This window comes from Anoplopoma fimbria, chromosome 17 (genome assembly GCF_027596085.1).
Source record: "Anoplopoma fimbria isolate UVic2021 breed Golden Eagle Sablefish chromosome 17, Afim_UVic_2022, whole genome shotgun sequence".
Lineage (NCBI taxonomy): Eukaryota > Metazoa > Chordata > Actinopteri > Perciformes > Anoplopomatidae > Anoplopoma > Anoplopoma fimbria.
This window is the reverse complement of record NC_072465.1, coordinates 1,535,786-1,550,841: the sequence shown is the minus strand read 5'-3', so window position 1 is coordinate 1,550,841 and position 15,056 is coordinate 1,535,786. Positions and strand designations below refer to the sequence as shown.

The 15,056-nt window shown below is 39.6% G+C and overlaps 2 protein-coding genes across 5 annotated transcripts in view; both read left to right on the top strand.

Moving 5' to 3' along the window:
- The first annotated feature begins 588 nt into the window (after positions 1 to 588).
- tmem183a (transmembrane protein 183A) lies at positions 589 to 6,384 on the top strand. 2 transcript variants are annotated; one of them, XM_054617048.1, is made up of 8 exons: positions 589 to 779; positions 1,698 to 1,787; positions 1,917 to 2,087; positions 2,191 to 2,350; positions 2,752 to 2,932; positions 3,990 to 4,070; positions 4,201 to 4,353; positions 4,881 to 6,384. In XM_054617048.1, the coding sequence occupies exons 1-8, from the start codon at positions 716 to 718 to the stop codon at positions 5,064 to 5,066; spliced, it is 1,086 nt and encodes a 361-aa protein (XP_054473023.1). In that variant the 5' UTR covers positions 589 to 715; the 3' UTR covers positions 5,067 to 6,384. The 2 variants fall into 2 exon arrangements, with proteins under 2 accessions (XP_054473023.1, XP_054473022.1); XM_054617047.1 differs by having other exon boundaries at positions 4,198 to 4,353.
- Positions 6,385 to 7,654: 1,270 nt separating this feature from the next.
- tfeb (transcription factor EB) overlaps positions 7,655 to 15,056 on the top strand; it is a 30,827-nt gene continuing 23,425 nt past the window's right edge. For 2 of the 3 annotated variants that reach the window (XM_054616940.1, XM_054616938.1), the window contains exon 1: positions 7,655 to 7,871. The gene's annotated coding sequence lies outside the window, so the exon portion shown is untranslated. Of the gene's footprint in view, positions 7,872 to 9,565; positions 9,643 to 15,056 lie in introns of those variants that run through there. The other variant, XM_054616939.1, reaches the window with a different exon arrangement.

The window sequence follows — 15,056 nt, the reverse complement described above, 5'->3', positions numbered from 1 at the left end:
ACTGAAATTGCGAAATAAAAGGAACATCTAATTTCATCACTGACTCTCACAAAGATGTTTTTAATTTTTTCTTTGGCTTAGGTATTCATAAAGCATTCTCAAAAGAGCCCCAGCTGCTTCAGATAGCATATGACTGTTCCTCCAAAAAAATCAAAACATCAGTCAATTACTTAATTGGTTTGATTTTTTCGTAATAGGCTGACAAAATAATGGGACAGACCCACTTTTCTACACTTGTGGACACGAGAAACTATTGAAATGTGCCCACTGCCATCAGACTGTACAACAACAGCGGAGACCACAGTCTGTCATCATGCTGATATGCCGACATGTGGATATACTGTACATTTTTTATTTGTATTCTTATTTTTTATTTTATTCTATTTTTATTTTATTGTATAATATGTGTATTTATTATCTGTTTCTGTGTAGTTGAGCTGCTGCAACACTTGAATTTAATCAATAATCAATAAAAGGAATATAAATGTTCTCAATGACCAGCAGGGGGCAGTGAAGCAGCGAGAGGCGACAAACGACAACGATACTCTCGCGAGATTTGCATCGTGACGTCATTCCATGATGGCTGAAGATCCTGGCGGAACATTTTTCAATTTCTTTCCAATTTTTCTTTCTTTCTCTCTACCTCAGCTTGCCATAGAGACATGGCAGGACCACCCACAGGCCAGTTAAGCGTTCACAGATCATTCGTGTTGACATGCCCAAGAAAGGGAACCGAAAACGGCTGAAATTCAGAGCCGGGGACGTTTGCTCGGAATCAGGTAGGTTAGCTTCTCCATTAGCCTATGCTAACGCTAGCAGCCCATACATCCATGTCAGCACTCAGGACGGTTCAAATAGTGTCCCTCTTCAACTTGCAACGAGGACATTGAATCATTTGACTCGTATACTACATTATAATTAAAGTGAGGACTTACTACGGGGACCTTTTAGTGGTTGTTTAGAGCTAAAAGGTAGCTAGATACATGTAACGTCAACACCAAAGTCATTCACCGGTGACGTTACGTAAGATGACGTCACCAGTTAGTCTACTATCAGTAGTTGGCACAGCTGGTTTTGCTGATGTATCTGAAACACATTTGACTTCTAGACAGTATGAATATATGTATGTATTATATGTATGTATTGTAATATTTGTATAGTATGTGTATTTATTGTCTGTGTCTGTGTAGTTGTATAGTATGTGTATTTATGTGTATTTATTGTCTGTGTAGTTGTATAGTATGTGTATTTATTGTCTGTGTAGTTGTATAGTATGTGTATTTATTGTCTGTGTAGTTGTATAGTATGTGTATTTATTGTCTGTGTAGTTGTATAGTATGTGTATTTATTGTCTGTGTAGTTGTATAGTATGTGTATTTATTGTCTGTGTAGTTGTATAGTATGTGTATTTATTGTCTGTGTAGTTGTATAGTATGTGTATTTATTGTCTGTGTAGTTGTATAGTATGTGTATTTATTGTCTGTGTAGTTGTATAGTATGTGTATTTATTGTCTGTGTAGTTGTATAGTATGTGTATTTATTGTCTGTGTAGTTGTATAGTATGTGTATTTATTGTCTGTGTCTGTGTAGTTGTATAGTATGTGTATTTATTGCTGAGCTGCTGCAACACTTGAATTTCCCCCATGGGGATCAATAAAGGAATATAATATATGAAAATATATCTGTTTTTTCCCTAGTGACCGTCGCTGATTATGCTGATGCCGACCCAGCCGTCGTGAAGTCAGGGAGGGTGAAAAAGGCTGTGGCAAATGCAGTTGAGAAAGAAGGTAACATTCATTTTTGAATGGTGTAGTTAGTGTCAAAGCCTGAAATTTGACATGTGAAATGATTTGTCATAACTGTTTCTTTGCCATGTCATGACAGATTCAGATGCCTAACTTCACACTGTGTTTCAGTCAAATTACTCTGTGGCCTGGAGGCATCTCAGGGAGCTGTAGATGAGGTCCTCTCGTCTTCACTGAGTGTCACAGCCGACGCGTTGGACAGCAGTGATGACCTAGACCCCGAAGAGGATGGAGAAAATGAAACCAAAGTGGCCCACAAGAAGAAAAACAAGAGGAGAAAGGGTATTATTTGTAATTTGTTTAACATTTGTAAAATAGACTTAGAGGGATGAGTCGTAAAATTGAGAACTCAACAGTAAACTGTGATGTTTGCATGTTTTCACAGAAAGCAGCGAGAGCAGTGATGGGGGGGAGTATCCAGTGGATATTTGGTTAATGCTCGCCTCCTATATTCGGCCCGAGGATGTGTGCAGATTTGCTCTAATCTGTAGGAATGCCTGGACAGTCACGTGCACCGCTGCGTTTTGGACCAGGCTCTACAGAAGGTGAGGTGTTTGTTTTTTTTATTGATCAACTATGTTCAGTCAGTGGTGAACTAATAAGAGGGGCTTTTTTCCTAGCAATATTTTTTGATCAAAGTATTGTGAAGGTACCCAGAAAAATAGATCTCTGCTCCTCAATGCCCAATTTAAAACTGAATTGAAAGCAATGTTGATGGGATTTTGGTTGATTGGAGTATTCCTTAGAAGACTAAATTTGACTACGTTGCGTCTCTCCTCAAAAGCCAATAGCATTGAAGGTACTGCTCAGAGTACAACCTGTGTGTCATCCTTCACTGCTTTTACTTTACCCATATTCTTTTTATAAAATGAGGACCATATCCAATAAACTGACACTTTGTATAATGAACACGTTTTCACGCCCTCCCGCCTTCCTTCTCTCACAGGCACTACAAGACTGATGCTAACCTGCCGTTCCGTCTCCAACCAAACTGTATTGACAGGATGTGCTCTTTACGTGCCCGTGTGATTCGCTCCCTTTTCCATTTGTATGAGCCATTCAGCTTGCGTGTCTCAAAAATTCCTGCCCTGCCAGAATCCACGCCCACAACTGTGCTCAACTCCAAGGTAAATAAATTGATGTGTGTTCAGCCACCGAACTTTACGGATGTGGAGCTTTATTAAGTGATTAGCTTGAGAGCTTAAGAGATCCTGCCTTTATATGCAAATGCTCCAATGACCAAATAGGAAAACTGAGGGCTAACTGAGCCTGCTGATGTGATATCCAGGTTATCCAACACCAGCCAGCCAGGCAGCTCAAAGGGAGTCAGACTAAGTTGTACTGTGCATGATAGAGGCCCCTTGTGTACCGTATTTTCCGCACTATAAGGCGCACTTAAAAGCCTTTAATTTTCTCAAAAAACGACAGTGCGCCTTATAATCCGGAGCGCTTTATATATGGATTAATTCTGGTTGTGCTTACTGACCTCGAAGCGGTTTTGTGTGGTACACGGCGCTCTGTCAACATGTTTTAGTAGACTTAGTAAACTACAAAGCCGCACCGCAGCAGCATCACGGCCACCGTAGTCAGGAGCGTCGCGGAGTAATACATACTGTGCTTCACCATCATATCACAGTGTGTGTGTATAAGGTTCACCATCACATTACAGTGTGTGTGTATAAGGTTCACCATCACATTACAGTGTGTGTGTATAAGGACCAACATGGCTCCGGTCAAGAGACACGCTTACGACGCGGACTTCAAACTCAAGGCTGTCAGTCACGCAGTAGAACATGGGAATAGAGCAGCTGCGAGAGAATTCAATGTTAATGAATCAATGGTAGGAAGTGGAGGAAGTTTGACTGACTGACTGTTTTGTTTCGCTTAATGCGCCTTATAGTCCGGTGCGCCTTATATATGAAAAAAGATCGAAAATAGACCATTCATTGACAGTGCGCCTTATAATCCAGTGCGCCCTATAGTGCGGAAAATACGGTAATCTTTGGTTGGATTGACAGCTTTGAATGACGCCGTTGGACACATCTTGGCTATATATTCATATAGTCTCATGTTTTTTTAAATAAGAATCGCACCAGGAAGAAAAACACTTATGCATGTCCATACTTAAACTAGCTTTTCATTATGGAAATGTTTGTTTTATGTGCCTAATGTTTCATTTTGCAGTGTTTACTGTTCTGGGTCAGAAAGGTGTCAGGTACCCGGCCCGAGGCATTGTGGGAGTTCAACTTCAAGTTTCTAAAGCAGGTAAAAAGGGTTGTTTAAAACAAACTACACTTTTTTCCTTATATGATAACCTTTTACATAGTTATTAATAACCTGCCGTTGCTGTCATGTTTATCTTTGTGTATTATTGTGGTCATCTCCTTCCCAGCAGGGACACAGTAAGAATGGTTGCGCCAAGTCCTTGTGCATGCCGAGACAATACGAAGATGTCCACACGAACCCAGACTCTGACTGCTATATGCTTCAGGTCACCACCCTCAACTTCATCTTCACCCCTGTGGTCATGGGAATGACACTGTCCCTGGTTAGTAACTCATGATCTTTGGTGGATATTGGGCACTACTTCATATGGTAGAGAGAGCACAGACCGTTATTTTATGTATTTGCATGTGTTAGCTTGTAGCTGAACTGTGTTGGTAGTAATATGTCATAAACATTAATTTTTTCAAGTGAAACCTACAGAGTGAAATGTTATTTTTGTATGAGTTATAGTCTATAAGAGTTGCTGAATGAATGAAAAAAAGAGACGGTTTGTCTAAGGTGAATCACCTCCCAAAAAACGTCCAGATTCTGCCCAACCACAAGCAACTTTTTTTTTTTTAATATGGCCATAACCTAAGAATTCATATGCTTATTATGACAATTTCACACAAATGTTTAAAAGGATAGAATGATGAAGTGATGACATTTTGGACAAATAAGGATGTAAACTGTAACATGACTGGTTGGCGGAGGCATTTAACCACTTGGCTGTAATTCTAGTTGATTATGAAATGGTCCTTAAGATCCTTAACTTCTCTCCTAATTTGAACTGGTTTGTCTTTCTTATAGTTCACAATCAACGTTAGCACAGACATGCGGCACCACCGCGTTCGTCTGATATTCCAGGACACGCCAATCCAGCGGGGGAAGAAGAGGGGGGATCAGAGCGGGACCCAGGTGGTGTTGGACCCGGTACACAGCGTAAAGCTCATGGACTGGTGGCACCCACAGTACCCCTCCTCACCCCAAACATAGGAATCCTGCCCTGTCGGCAGAACATCACACCAAGAACCCTGCTGTTGTCTCATCCAACTCATCAGAAATACAATATTTGATAGCTCTGCAGAACCCTTGATTATGTTCATTCACAGATGAATCAACATTTCACATTTCGATCATCATTGTCAGATGTTAAAGAAAGCCAACATTGACTGGCCTGGGATCGACTAACTACAACTTCAACCTCCACACCCTACCTATAGTTTAATTTCAACATCATTGTTCTTCCTGGATGTAATCAGTTACCATATCATTTTCCTGTATGTACATTATTCCTTGGAAGACTGATCTTGAAATATATGTAAACAAATCCACCACATAGGGACATGAGCATTCCCTCTACTCTTTCAACCGTCCTCAAATTGTTTAGCCTTGACATCTCAGACCTAAGCGCATAATGTTTCACAATATAAAAAATACTGTGATTAGATCACAGTGCTAGTTGATGGATGATGTATACTGATGTATTGCTCAGCCATACAGACCTGCCAGAGTGAACGTGTACATTTAGATCTACCAGTTTCATAAAAAGATTCACGAGTCTGCCATTATTTCAGATTAGACAACATTTCATTCTGAACCTACACGTGTAACACATTTTTTTAAAGTCATGGATAAGCATGGCTGAACATTTGGACGGCCCTCCCTCAGGTTTGTTTTTAAGCACACTTGAAAAGTTACTCAAAAGTATCTTGATTTAGCATTGGATTAGTATTTTTACAATGTTGCAACAACAGAGTTTTTTTCTCTATGTATTTAATTTAAGGCAGCAGCACTTAGTCAGTATTATGTGAATAATAATGACACTGCCCTTAACTGAAGGGGCCAAAGAGATGACTTACCTCAGACGTCTTCCACTCATCTGCTGATTTGGGTGGTGTTTCTATTCTTTGTAGTGTTTCTTGGCTAAAAACATCTTGATTGTCTCCTTCCTAACTATGTGAGCCACGTACCCTACTGCCTGCCATGGAATCTCATTCTCAACTTTGAGTGGCTCAAAGTGCTAAAAGTGTTCTTGAGTGAGTGTTGAATCATACCAATCACATACTTGATTATGTTTGGGAGAGAGCGACCATTAATTTATCCATCCAACAGACACAGTCAAAATTATTAAACCAGGATTGGTTTGCACATATACATATATTGATAACCACCAACAGTTTACACTTTTAAGAATAAAAGTAAAAGACAGCTAGATGTTGTGGTTATCAGCAGTTGTTTGTTCAAGTGGTTGTTCTAGTTTCATCAGATGAGTTAAATGATAAATGTACTGCACTGAAATAAAATCTGACACTGCCCATTCAAAATGCCTCCAGTCTTGTCATGAAATGTTGATTTACAACATATTATTTTTGATTTTGCTTCCCTCTTGTTGTCATACATGGTACTACCGCTGTGATACAAGGCCCTCCTTTACATTTAAGCTCTCACGCTGGAGTGACCATGCTATATTCTTTTCAGACCAGGGAAACAAAGAAACAGCAACTACAGAGAACTGGAAGTCAACATCCTGAAATTCAGCAGTCAGACACAAGGTGGTCTTAACAATCCCTCGGATGCACACTGTGCCTTCTGTGAAATGTAAATAGACCCTAATCATAAAACCAACAGACTGAATTTAAACGTGGATGGACAGTATGTGGTTCCTATATTAACATAATATGATCTGTTATTTATTATTGCACACTTATGCAATAATACATCAATTCACAAACTATGGCCTCAAAAATACAAGGCCATTTCTCTAAAAATGTATTGGTTCACATTGTATTGCATTCTATCTTTATTTTGTTGTATAGTATGTGTATTTATTGTCTGTGTAGTTGTATAGTATGTGTATTTATTGTCTGTGTAGTTGTATAGTATGTGTATTTATTGTCTGTGTAGTTGTATAGTATGTGTATTTATTGTCTGTGTAGTTGTATAGTATGTGTATTTATTGTCTGTGTAGTTGTATAGTATGTGTATTTATTGTCTGTGTAGTTGTATAGTATGTGTATTTATTGTCTGTGTAGTTGTATAGTATGTGTATTTATTGTCTGTGTAGTTGTATAGTATGTGTATTTATTGTCTGTGTAGTTGTATAGTATGTGTATTTATTGTCTGTGTAGTTGTATAGTATGTGTATTTATTGTCTGTGTCTGTGTAGTTGAGCTGCTGCAACACTTGAATTTCCCCCATGGGGATCAATAAAGGAATATAATATAATAATAATAATAATAATAATATTGCACAGGGTTTCAACACAACCCCTTCATCCTCACACTGATACATTACAGTGTGAGGTACTTTGGCCTAAACTAAATTCATGATGAATAGGAAACAACACAGAAGTAGAATAAAAGAAGCGTCTGGAGATGAAGTTGTCTCCTTTCCCTCGTGTTGTTCCTCTTTAAAGCCTTCGTCTAAAGTTAGAGGACCTCATAAAACCCATGCAGTCAACAGGCATCACGTCATGGCCTCAAAATACCAGATAGGAGTACAACTACATTTCCCACAAACCCATCTGCGCTTTGCCATTGGTGGTGGCACAGGTGACCACAGACGCTCCGAGTTGTGACAACATCTCGACGGACTAAACGAAAACAAATTAGTGTCAGTGGTGGAGTCTGCTGCAGCAACTAAAGACACTTTAAACTCTGTTTCCTCATTAACGCAACTTTGTTTCTTGCGGTGGTAGTGCGGTGCAGGGCTGCTGCTGTCGGAGCGCCTGACAGAAGAGTCAACGCACTTTTCTGCAACCTGACTTCTTAACTTCGTTCTGTCTGACCTTCAGAGCGGGTGAGTGATATTTATATATTATATACACTGAAGTTTAGCTTCTGCAACTACACCAGTAACTCTGGAAACACAAGAGCAGTAATTGTAAAGCAATAGTCTGGGGATGTGTTATGTTTAAAAATGAACAGTAGGCAACTTATCATTTGTCCTCAGGAAAAGTTAAGGCAACTCTGTCTATGCACATGTTGCTAAATCATTGCAAAAAGTATTTATTTAATAATCTCTGCAGAGGCATGCATGCTTACAGACATTTATCCTAAAGCTTTTGTCTCCAGCTCATGAATCTGAATAGAATAATTGTAGAAATCTAAAAGCACACTTCAAGCTCTAAAGAACAAAATAGAGTTAAAAAAAAAAATCCACATGGTTACCTTATATTTAGAAGTCATGTTGAACTTTATTTTTCTCACATATTTCCAAGTACACAACGTAAAAATAAGGAATAATAGAAAGTTTAAATAACAATAGCATCAAATAAAATAGCACTGAAATGTGTCTATTTTCCTTTTTGACAGGGACACTGGTACCATTTGGGAAACCGTTGGGTTAGACCATAATGCACCACTTTCCCCTTTTTACTGTCATCAGTGGAGAACTTCCCCTCTGTCCATTTATAAGCAGTGGCCAGGCTGGTATCAGTAACAACACCTCAGCCCCGGGGTATGCTGCTATGTATAAGCTGTGGGACTGTAAACCATACAGACTATGCTCTGCTGCCTATTCAAGTACTCTGCCTGATACTCCTACATGGTGCAAAAGCCAAAATAAAGAAAGCACCACTGACCGTTCATGCCCCCTTTGTCCGCTCTGGAGAGTGGGCTATATTTACATACGGTGTGTTTTATTAATAGTTTGTGTGTGTGTGTGTGTGTGAGGAACAGTTTGTTATGCCTAATGCTATCCAGTAATGCAATGTCAATGTTTTATTCTAATGATAATATTAGACATTTAGCTGGGATTTAGATGTGATTTTAAAGGGAACTACAGGTTTTATCTTGTTTAACTGTAGAATATGTGCAACGTTTCTGCATAAAAGTGGGATATTTTTCTAGTAATCAACCCAAAAATCATCATATCAGGTGTAGTCCTGATTACTTTTGCCAAACAGAATTATTTACCATGATAAATGTAGATTTGAAGACCTACTCCAGTGACGGTCTACATGTGGAGGTGCAGTGTTTACATGTGACGCGTCTAGATAAAAGGATACACCTGTGTTTCCTCGCTCTGAGCGAACCTTCCTGCTCCTTGAGGTGCAGGTTAGGAGAGAGGACGCGAGGAAGCACAAGTTACCCTAATGAAAAGCACATTACACCCCGGTCCCTAACCTCTGACTTCTCTACCCGGTCCCTGTGATCATCCATACCATTTTCCAGAACACACAATAAAGGTCAAAGGTCAGAGCAGAAAGGAGTCAATAGGTCTCGCAGCTTGTTTATGAAGAGTTCCTTTTTTGCCGAGGCTCTGCTTGCGTTCATGATTGTTTACTTTCGTTCTTAATAAAGTTCTAAGAAATTTCCCTGTAGACGCCCCCAGTAGCGCTGATCCTGTGACCATGTTGTGTTACGAGAAATGAGTTACCAGAAAGTAAAACAATCTTGAGCTCAGCAATGCCCAATACACTTTGCCATCTCGCAGATTATGAAAGATGGATTTTAAGGAACTGCAGCCATAAGAAACCACAGGAAAATCATAAATAGAACGATGATAAAACAATCGGCAGTTAATCATCTGTTAAATGACTGTAGGTTGGGAGAAATATGCTTGTAAGGTAAGGTGTTCCTTATAAATCTGTTTCACCTTCAGTTGCCTCCAGTAAAGTGAGTTTTGCAGGGAAGTTGCACAGGTTCGCTGAGGTTAGTCAACCACAGCGACGATTTAGGTTTCTTGCTGGTACGTGTATTTACCTATTTGTGTTTTAATGTAAAAGGCAGAAAAAAATGTGATACTGTTGGACGAGAGAACTTCCACCTCTTTGTTGTTCACTGAGGCACAGATGGGCATTCACATGCATGGAGGCAGGTTCAGCTGCAGCTCTGAGGAAATAATGTGTGTTTCAATGCATTAGAGTAGTTTGTTTGGCTCAGGCACACACAGTATGAATGCATAAACATTTATGCATTTAAACACACACAAACACTGGGTGAATGTGTCCTTGGTGTGTGTTGAGGTGTCTCTTTCAACATAACACTGATGCAGAGTTGTAGCACGCAAAGTTGTTAAACAGCAGTTGAACCTGAATTACCGTTCTCCTGAAAAGACACGAAACCTTTCTCCCACTATCTCTGTTTAGATTTCCTCTGTCTCTCCTTTTCATTGCCTTTATCTGCCTCCTCCCTTATTTTTGTGAATCTATGAATGAATGAAAACATATCCGTTGTGTAACCAGATCAAAAAGATAGATCTACTGTTAAGCATCTCTGGCTCCTAGTTTTGCTGGACCTGTGACACTAATGTAGTGCTGCCACATATCAGTGAATCTTTTTAATTGAATTGGAATGATTGGCTTGTAATTTTATCATGTGCTTCTTGCGGTTTTTATATAATGTTACCTAGGAATGCCTCTGAACCAAAATCATGTCAAAGAGCATCAAAGAAGATTACTTACGATATCTGCTGCCTGCCTAATAACCCAGTATCAAAACTCTTTATAAGACAAAAGTTGGATTAAATAACCAGTTGTCTTAGAGGAGCTTAAGATCTTTACCAGCGCTCACTCATTGCCGACACAAGCTCGTGTACAGTGCAGAAGCGCGGTTCACGATGGGACAGATGCACATTGAGGAGGCAGCGGGGTTATTGAGTGCACACAGTTTGAAAGGTCAGGGGTTGGTAAACACTGTGAGGTCACTGTCAGCAAGGTCAGAGGGGACTGTTCACTATGTAGAGCAGCGGTGATGCCTGGCCGACTGATCGCGCTCTCTCTCCTATAGCACAGCAGCGGCAATCTGCTCAGATGGCCAGCAAAGGAAAACAGAGTCAGATTTCGAGCACTACAACCTCACAGCAGAGGTGACCATTTTGAATAAATGGTCTGAATGATATCCTAGTTACCAAACTACTGGCTGTATTGGATGATTTCTTTCCACTTGCTTGTATGTTTGAATTTGCGATGCGCATACAACCGGATCACAAAAGTGCACAAATAAGCACAAGCTTTTACATCCTGTGTGTATGGAAAAGTGTGTGCGTGGGCCATGTTTTCAGCCTCATTGGACTCACATCCGCTTGTAAGTGTTGGAAATGGGTTTAATTTTCTTTAGGTAAATAAAGGCAGTGTTACACACACATGCACATAGGCACACTAACTAGGCTGAATGGATGTACTCTAGTGTGAAAGACCATCAGGTGTGTGCAAATACAGCTCTATCCATCTGCCATATGGACAAATCTCCCGTGACCCAGATAGTGTTTTTGCCCCTTCTTGACTTGACCAGGAAAAGTTAAATGAGGAAGTGTCTTTATGGTGTTTCCCATAAAAACTTATAAAAAGACACACAAAACAAACTACTGAATATGTTTGTCACATAAAGCTCGGACTTTTCAAACCACAAGAATGACATCCTGACATGTGCTATGTGACAACATGACCCATGATCTATCAGAGGTGAGGGTGGGTGGGGCCTTTTAGGGCATGTGCTGAATGTGTGACTCCACTTCCTCATCTTATCTCCATTCCACTGTTTCATATCCTCTTTTGACTGACAGACAGTAGTGATGGTCTTACACAGTCTTTCTTTTATCAGAAAGAACGGCGTCTCAAATGCGAGCACACACTGCAGATGGCCTGTTGTGTTTGTTTGGACATTTTGCTTGATTATATGACCTGCTGGGGTGTAGTTTGTAGTTGTAGCTCTCTGCAACTTTAGAGGCCCACAATGATTTTCAAGAGTTATATTTTATCACTTTATAAAGACTATCATAAGTCATCTCAGCCATGTTGTTTAGACATATTAAGGCTTTTTTCCCACACTGCTACACTCAATGTTTTTGTGATTTTTGTGTCACAGGTTCACATGTTCACATGACCATTTTTACGTATTTAGTGACTGCAGTGCAGTGTTAAGTGTTTTTTTAATCAGATTCATTAAATCCAAATAACAAGTTATCAAACCTCAGTGTAATTGTCTCTCTTCAAAACAAGCACAATATATAAATAATAGGCAATCTGACTTGTTTCTCTTGCAGTTCCAGTTCTTTCAACAACCCGTGCCTGTTGTTGTGTGTTTTTTTTATTTCAAGGCTCTATATAGCATTGATTTTAAAATGGATTCTTTTACTGCTTATATTTTACCCCCAACCCCCCACACACACACACACACACACACACACACACACACACACACACACACACACACACACACACACACACACACACACACACACACACACACACACACACACACACACTATCTTTCTTTTTCATTGCTGTTGAAAGTCTGTTGCTACTAAACATTTTTACTAACTCTTAAATGAACTCTGATCTTTCTTAATAAAACGCCCTCTGGGCTCCTCACAGAGGTTTTCCATTATGCAATTCCTAGTGTTCCTTCCAACGGTTTTCAAATAATTGCAATCAAAACAGAAAGGCCCTTCTCTCAATAACATTTTTGAATCAGTCTGGTTTCGTATGAGTATGTTAAATGACTCACTAATGACTCATGACATGACATTGCGAATATAGTCATGTTGGATTTCACATCTGCCTTTGTTTGGGAAACCCTGAATTACAGATTGTCTGACTGGTTTTCATCTCTTATCGTCTAAACGTTTTCTGTCAAGATGGACAGTTTCTCTTTTACTTGTAGCTCCTTCTGGCTCACACACCGTTGGACACTTTGCTCTCCATCCTCGCCCTTGATAATTCAGAAGTACAGTATTTCCTAATGCACTAATGCTAATGCCACTTGGCTTTCAGATCAGAATCAAATACAAGGTCTTTCTTTTGGATAACAATATTCTTAAATGTTTAGCTCTTTGTTATGTCTCTAAAGTCCTATGCCACATACGTTTCCCATACATAACATCTTTTTGTGCTTTCACTACACTGAGCTGCCCCTTTCCAAGATTTTCACCATGTCAACCTTTCCCAATATTTCCAAAGCACATAGATTATTTATATTTTGAGGAAAAACATTTTCTGTCACTTCCAACTTTCACTGTGTTTGCTGTATTACACCACAAAGGTGTTTCAATTTCAATGTTTCTGTTGTGAGTTGAAGGAGCTAGTCTAAAACAGGATGTCTTTGAGGCTCTGTCAGGAACTAGTCTTTGTTACCCAGTATCATTTGTGATCTGGAAAATGTGTTTATAATTTTTAAGAGGAACAAGGAGGACCGTCTACACATTCAAAGTTAGCATCAACATGTGCTGTTTTTGTTACACATTCCTTTTTGAATAAAGTGGAAGGACCCATTTGTAATTTGCCCAGATGAGTATTTTCCCCGATGTGATCTGTAAATTGGTCTTAAACAACATTGGAAGTGAAATTGTCTTAGTGGGGATTTTCTCTGAAAAACCGGTGTGATATCACTGCTTAGCTGAAGAACTGAATGGAAGCTCCTCTTTCAGTCCATAGCAGGCGCTCTTCTCATTTTAGAGGGGCTGTTATCTGCTGGGATCAGTAACGCTGAAAAGCACCATGATATTTGTAGCTGCACCACACTCTGCCTGAGTTTATTGACATTTTTATTGAGCAATCTCTTTTTCCTCTCTGTTAGCGTTAGCAAAATCATCTGTAGAGGAAATACAGTGATCTACTGTATAAGGTTGTGTGTGTGCGTCTGTGTATAGAGAAACCGCATTCCTTTGTCTGCACTGCTTAATCAAAAACTGTCCCCATATTTGGTCAGAGGACGAGAAATGGATGCTGATCTGGCGCACATACGCAGCTCCTTTTGTAAGCTTATTTTTTAATTAACTTATTTATTATCATCCTCCTGACCCCTCCTTGAACTCATCCCGTGATTGGAATTGTTCCGTCCTCCTGTTCTTACCTTTTCTGCTCTCTCTCTCTCTCTCTCTCTCTCTCTCTCTCTCTCTCTCTCTCTCTCTCTCTCTCTCTCTCTCTCTCTCTCTCTCTCTCTCTCTCTCTCTGCTGGTCTTTCTCTCTCCTCCTCTCAAAAGTCTGAAGGGCTCAAAGGCACATTCTTCATACTAATGGTAATTAGTTTAAAAAAATAGGAGAAAGAGACGTAGAGAAAGAGGGACAGCAAGAGCGGAGGAGGAGTTTAAAGTTTTGTAAAGAGCCGGTTTTGGTGTGTGGCGGCTGAGGTGACATTCATTTTGTGTGTATGTGTGTGTACCTTATCACACAACTCGTCTCCCAAATGCCTTCCATTCCATCTCAACGTACGTACATGGCCTCTCACTCATGCAGAAATAAAATGCTGTGCAGCTGGTTGGCTGGTTATTGCACTACTCTCTCTCACACACAAACACACTTAAAGATTAACACTTTTGTTTACTTAGAATGCATGGCGGTAAATTCATATTCTCCAAATAGAAAAAGAGTGCTCTAAAAAATAAACATTTAGTGACTTTGTGATTGGGATATCCAGCCATAGCAGGTCACATAAAATCAACTCTTGGGCTTCAATATTGCCAAAGTTGGCCAAATTATGGAAATGCTTAATATTAATGCATACAACTTGAGGTCATTTCAGGTCATATGAGGTAGTTCATTTGTTTGCTATATTGTTTAAACTTATAGAACTTAAATGGAAAAGCTACAAAACATTTAAGGCTGCAGGAGATAATATGTATAAAATGTAAAAAACTGCAGCATCATTTCTTCAGATACATAGTATGTATGTGATACAGATATATATCATACTGTTCAGACAAAATGATCCATCTATAAATGGTCAAATTGTCGATCCATCACCTTTAACCCTGGCCATAACTTGTGTGGTATTTTGACAGCACTGCTTGTCCTACTTATCAGAGAGATAGCCTTAGATTATCAGAGCTGGGTTGAACATCACTCGGACATTTCACCACAGTCGTTCAACACTTTCAGTAGAGCTACAACAATGGTCTATGTATGTTATATTTGTTTGCAACCACGGTAACCGATTGAGTAAACGAAGGGAAAGTTGCCTGGCGGACGAGTAGAAAAGGGACTTAGGTGTTGTGTTTGTGTGTGTGTTTGTGGACTCGCATTTGTGCGTGTGTTTTGGGTCC

Bases quoted from the DNA above. Each gene is read 5' to 3' on its own strand.
- tmem183a (XM_054617047.1), top strand. From the start codon at position 716: ATGCCCAAGAAAGGGAACCGAAAACGGCTGAAATTCAGAGCCGGGGAC. The intron at 1,788-1,916 runs GTAACATTCATT...ACTGTGTTTCAG, and splicing joins AAATGCAGTTGAGAAAGAAG to TCAAATTACTCTGTGGCCTG. The intron at 4,354-4,880 runs GTTAGTAACTCA...TCTTTCTTATAG, and splicing joins TGGGAATGACACTGTCCCTG to TTCACAATCAACGTTAGCAC.